Here is a 6,000-nt window from a genome sequence, read left to right as displayed (position 1 = left end):
AATACATCGAAATAAGGAATAGATTTTGTGCCGTTGATTCTTATTGTTTATTTGTTTACACTTTCAAGATTTCATAGTTTATTAGGAAATACTATTTCGAATCGGAAAAATAAGGAAAACTGCAGTAATTCGAAATTTCACTTTGAGACCCAGGTGTGACATTTATATTTTGTCACATATCACGCAAACAAAGCCGTTGTAACCAAGGGGGATCAATTTATTTTTGTATCATTTAGCTCAATTTTTGGGGGGTTCTTCTTTTTTTTTCGTTTAATAATAATAATAATAGTAATAATAAACTTTATTGTCTGTAAGGAGCAGCGACCCTTGAAAGCAAGTGCCCCACTCAGCTAACCTATTAACTGTCCACATTGTAATGATTTTCTGATTAATTTATTAAAATAGGAAAAGAAAATAACGTCAATCTATGTTCAAACATCAGAATTAATAAATGTGATTAAAATAGTATTATTGTAATTTAAGATAAAATCTAAAGAAGGACGGGTCATGGCTAGTATGTTTATAAATTTCTTAAAGTTGTTTTATTCAAATATCTTAAACTAAATTTAAATCTTTTTACTTTAGACATATGTTTTATGGTGTGTAAGCTTTGTGTTGGTGAGGATCACACTGTATAGACTCTCCTGTTTTAAAGTTGTGTATTGAGTCATTGTGTTGTGACATAACGTGTCATCCTAAAATGATGGATGGACATCTTTGGGTCTGTTAAACAAGTGATCCGCAGAAGACACCATAAGGTGTGTGTGAAGTGGTGGGGAGCAGACGGCCATGTTTTCCCTCTTCAGTAGATCTTACAATCTGTTACCTGTGGATATACGCCATGATGTCGGCAGGTGAGTAGTTATATATGTGCATTACGCCTGTCGTCTGCTCTGTTTATTTGTGATGGGCTTGTTTCTGAATGGAGAAAGAAGGTTAAAATGGTCTGATATTCCGAAACGGTGTGAAGTTAAAAATGTAAATTAGGTTTTTAATTAAAAAACAAAATGAGATCTTAGATTAGATATACATGATATACATTTATAATTTGGGTTAAAGATTAAAAAAAAGATCCAAGAATAGAATTATAGTTTGGGTTAAAGTCTAAAGATTAAAAAACTCTATGGATAGAGTTATAGGTAGAGTTACAGATAAAGAGAACAATGATAGAGACTTAGTTAAGATTACTGATTTAAAGATCTTTTAGTAATTCGTTTAGATCAATTAATTTTGGCTTGGGATAGTGTGAAGTGTTTGAAATTAGAGTTATGGGTTTCAAACCTAGGTTAGAGTTTAGTGTGTTTTGTTCACGGTTTAAGATTCTCAATGACCTCTCGCTCTATCCCTCTGCCACCTCGACAAATATATTAAGAGGTAACCAGTAAATGACCAGCGAATTTAAAAGATGATCTTGTAGTGGGCACCTACAAAGTGGTCACTAACTGTTGGACATACAGTCTAGTCTCTGGTGTTTTATATGTCATACCATTCTCACCATGTATCGATTTGTTATACTATTTTGTTAACAATGATAAGTGTTGGTCAAGGAGTAAAGAGCTTGGCCTTCGAACCGAAGGCTATTGAGTTCGAATACTGGTAAAGAAAATTTAGGAACTCTGAAATTAAGATTTTTTTTAGTACGTTAAAATGTCCACTCAACTCATGAGTACCTGATATTAGTTGGGGGGAAAAAAAGGCAGTTGGTCATTGTGCTGGCCTCATGACATCCTCGTTAGCAGTAAGTTATAGAAACAGATGAACTTTAGAATATTTCCACAAGGTCTGAAATGAAGTCCTTTACTTTTACTTCAAAGCAATTTACTATCCACTTTATCTTCTTGTAGATTTTGGCAAAAACTTTGTTCCTTCTACACTTCTAACCCTTTATAAAGAAAAAAAATGAATGTAGTTGACAAACATTGACATGGGTATTGACACAGACTTTGACAAAGGCTTTGACACAGACATTGACACAGGCATTGACACAGACATTGACACAGACATTGACACAGGCATTGACACAGGCATCGACACAGGCATTGACATAGACATTGACATAGACATTGACATAGGCATTGACACAGATATTGACATAGATATTGACATAGATATTTACACAGATATTTACACAGATATCGACACAGGCATTGGCACAGACATTGACACAGACATTGACACAGATATTGACATAGATATTTACACAGATATCGACACAGGCATTGGCACAGACATTGGCACAGACATTGACACAGATATTGACATAGATATTTACACAGATATCGACACAGGCATTGGCACAGACATTGACACAGACATTGACACAGATATTGACATAGATATTTACACAGATATCGACACAGGCATTGACACAGGCATTGACACAGGCATCGACACAGGCATTGACACAGACATTGACACAGACATTGACAAAGATATCGACACAGATATCGACACAGATATCGACACATTCATTGACACAGGCATTGACACAGACATTGACATAGATATTGACATAGACATTGACACAGATATCGACACAGGCATTGACACAGACATTGACATAGGCATTGACACAGACATTGACACAGACATTGACACAGACATTGACACAGACATTGACACAGACATTGACACAGACAACTTATTACAAAGCTTCTAGTGAATACGTTATTTCTCCTTCGCCCATTCTCCAATCTTTTGGCCCCAAAAAGGGAAATTAATCCTTCAGTATTAAGAGGCATGGCTAAATAGGTGGAGCTATGTCCTTTTTATGTAGTTGTACATATTATTTCTAACACAACACACCCATCCTCAAATCAAGTTTAAACTTTACACAATTATTTATTGTACGAAACAAAACACAAATCAATTTAAAGTTAACCAAGTAGTCAATTAATTATTGATAATTAATTTTTTTGACACCAAAAAGGGAAACTAACATTACGTTATTGAAATATATATTTGTAAGTGTGGAGTTCTTCCCTCTAGATAAGCTTTGTGTTGTTGTTTTTAAGTATTTTTTATATTTTTGCTGTTTAGTAAAACAGTTTGGCTGTAATGTATTGGTATCTCAGGTATCCATATCGACATATTCTCATTAGACTTTGTTCTAATTTATGCATGCCTTTTCATTCTCCTTCTTTAATGGATACAATTTAAATTTGCATTTTTACTCAGGAAGTCTTGTATTAAAAGATACAAATCGAAAATGTCCCCCAATCATTGTATCGTCTGCTAACTAGAATCGGGAATTCCCGCTAAGAAATGTTCGCTTTGTGAGTCACTGCACGTGAAACGAGACGTCTATTGATTGGAGTCTTAGCTTCGGGTTTTTAAAAGTGTCCCTTTTTCTCTTGTTTGAACGGTGTGGCTGTATTGATTGCCCCATGTCGGATCTTATGGAAATCTTTTTATGCTTTAAACTCAAGTGTCATATGGTCCGGAGTTTACTCGTGGACAGACATGGTTGTAAGAAGTTATATCGTCACTTAGTTAAGTTTCTTGGTGTGTTTAGTCAGCTCACTCGTCTGGCTGTCTGGTAAAAAGTCTGTACACGTGATTTCTCCCACACTCAATCTCGGATCAAGCTGAAATTTCGCACAATTATTATTTTTTACCTGACAACACAAGAATCAATACAAAAAATATTAACCAATTAGCTAATTAACTATCGTAATGCATTATTTTGTTTGGTGTCTCGAACAAGGGAAAGACATTTTAATTGACTGAAGTGGTGGTTTAAGCTGAATTAGTCCCCTTTATATAGGTCGACGTCTGAGAACACAAACCTGAAAAGTAGGTCGAGACTATAGAAACTACAATCTTCCATGTTTATAAGCGCTCAACTAGCAGAGTGGTTACCGTGTTGTCTTGAGTAGCCTGAGAATGCTTGAGCAATGAGTTCGAACTCAGGTCGTTGGAAACAGCAAGAAAGGAAAGATGTTGAATTAAGTTTTTATTAAAGAAATGGGCAATTCTTTAGGCAAGGTATCTCTTGAGAAAAGAAAAAAGAGCCTATTTTAGGCAAGGTATCTCTTTAGAATGACATCTCTTTAGGCAATGTATCTCTTGAGAAAAAAAAAGAGCATATTTTATGCAAGTTATCTCTTTAGAAAAAAATAGCTTATTTTATACAAGGTATCTCTTTAGAAAAAAGAGCATATTTTAGGCAAAGTGTCTTTTTAGAATGACATTTCTTTTGGCAAGGAATCTCTTGAGAAAAAAGAGAATATTTTAGGCAAGGTATCTCTTTAGAATGACATCTCTTTAGGCAAAGTATCTCTTTAGAATGACATCTCTTTAGGCAAAGTATCTGTTTAGAATGACATCTCCTAAGTTGAGGCATCTTGTTATAGTGTGAAGTCCTTTAAGTAATATGCTACTTTAGAATGACATTGTTTTATGCAAAGGTGTCTCTTAAAAATGAACAGCTCTTTATGCAGTGTACCTTTTTATGCAGTGTACCTCTTTAGGCAGTGTACACCATAGGCAGTGTACCTCTTTAGGCAGTGTACCTCTATAGGCAGTGTACCTCTTTAAGCAGTGTACACCTTAGGCAGTGCACTTCTTTAGACAGTGTACACCATAGGCAGTGTACCTATTTAGGCAGTGTACCTATTTAGACAGTGTACACCATAGGCAGTGTACCTATTTAGGCAGTGTACCTATTTAGGCAGTGTACACCATAGGCAGTGTACCTATTTAGGCAGTGTACACCATAGGCAGTGTACACCATAGGCAGTGTACCTATTTAGGCAGTGTACACCATAGGCAGTGTACCTCTTTAGGCAGTGTACACCATAGGCAGTGTACCTCTTTAGGCAATTTACACCATAGGCAGTGTATCTCTTTAGGCAGTGTACACCATAGGCAGTGTACCTCTTTAGGCAGTGTACACCATAGGCAGTGTACCTCTTTAGGCAGTGTACCTCTTTAGGCAGTGTACCTCTTTAGGCAGTGTACACCATAGGCAGTGTACCTCTTTAGGCAGTGTACCTCTTTAGGCAGTGTACACCATAGGCAGTGTACCTCTTTAGGCAGTGTACACCATAGGCAGTGTATCTCTTTAGGCAGTGTACACCATAGGCAGTGTATCTCTTTAGACAGTGTACACCATAGGCAGTGTACCTCTTTAGGCAGTGTACACCATAGGCAGTGTACCTATTTAGGCAGTGTACACCATAGGCAGTGTACCTATTTAGGCAGTGTACACCATAGGCAGTGTACCTATTTAGGCAGTGTACACCATAGGCAGTGTACCTCTTTAGCAGTGTACACCATAGGCAGTGTATCTCTTTAGGCAGTGTACACCATAGGCAGTGTACCTCTTTAGGCAGTGTACCTCTTTAGGCAGTGTACACCATAGGCAGTGTACCTCTTTAGGCAGTGTACCTCTTTAGGCAGTGTACACCATAGGCAGTGTACCTATTTAGACAGTGTACACCATAGGCAGTGCACCTCTTTAGACAGTGTACACCATAGGCAGTGCACCTCTTTAGGCAGTGTACACCATAGGCAGTGTACCTATTTAGGCAGTGTACACCATAGGCAGTGTACCTATTTAGGCAGTGTACCTATTTAGGCAGTGTACACCATAGGCAGTGTACCTATTTAGGCAGTGTACACCATAGGCAGTGTACACCATAGGCAGTGTACCTATTTAGGCAGTGTACACCATAGGCAGTGTACCTATTTAGACAGTGTACACCATAGGCAGTGTACCTATTTAGGCAGTGTACACCATAGGCAGTGTACCTCTTTAGGCAGTGTACACCATAGGCAGTGTACCTCTTTAGGCAGTGTACCTCTTTAGGCAGTGTACCTCTTTAGGCAGTGTACACCATAGGCAGTGTACCTCTTTAGGCAGTGTACCTCTTTAGGCAGTGTACACCATAGGCAGTGTACCTCTTTAGGCAGTGTACACCATAGGCAGTGTATCTCTTTAGGCAGTGTACACCATAGGCAGTGTATCTCTTTAGACAGTGTACACCATAGGCAGTG

General features: G+C 37.6%; 1 protein-coding gene across 1 annotated transcript in view; it reads left to right on the top strand.

Annotated features, from left to right (window-relative positions):
* The first annotated feature begins 603 nt into the window (after positions 1 to 603).
* LOC106054506 (ras-GEF domain-containing family member 1B-like) overlaps positions 604 to 6,000 on the top strand; it is a 116,040-nt gene continuing 110,643 nt past the window's right edge. Inside the window, exon 1 of the mRNA XM_056018724.1 lies at positions 604 to 854. Within this exon, the coding sequence (XP_055874699.1) occupies positions 790 to 854 (65 nt within the window). The 5' untranslated portion in view covers positions 604 to 789. The remainder of the gene's footprint in view (positions 855 to 6,000) is intronic.

This window comes from Biomphalaria glabrata, chromosome 2 (genome assembly GCF_947242115.1).
Source record: "Biomphalaria glabrata chromosome 2, xgBioGlab47.1, whole genome shotgun sequence".
In the NCBI taxonomy this organism is placed as follows: Eukaryota; Metazoa; Mollusca; class Gastropoda; family Planorbidae; genus Biomphalaria; species Biomphalaria glabrata.
Note: the sequence above shows the minus strand (reverse complement) of the source record. Positions and strands in the feature narration are given on the sequence as shown.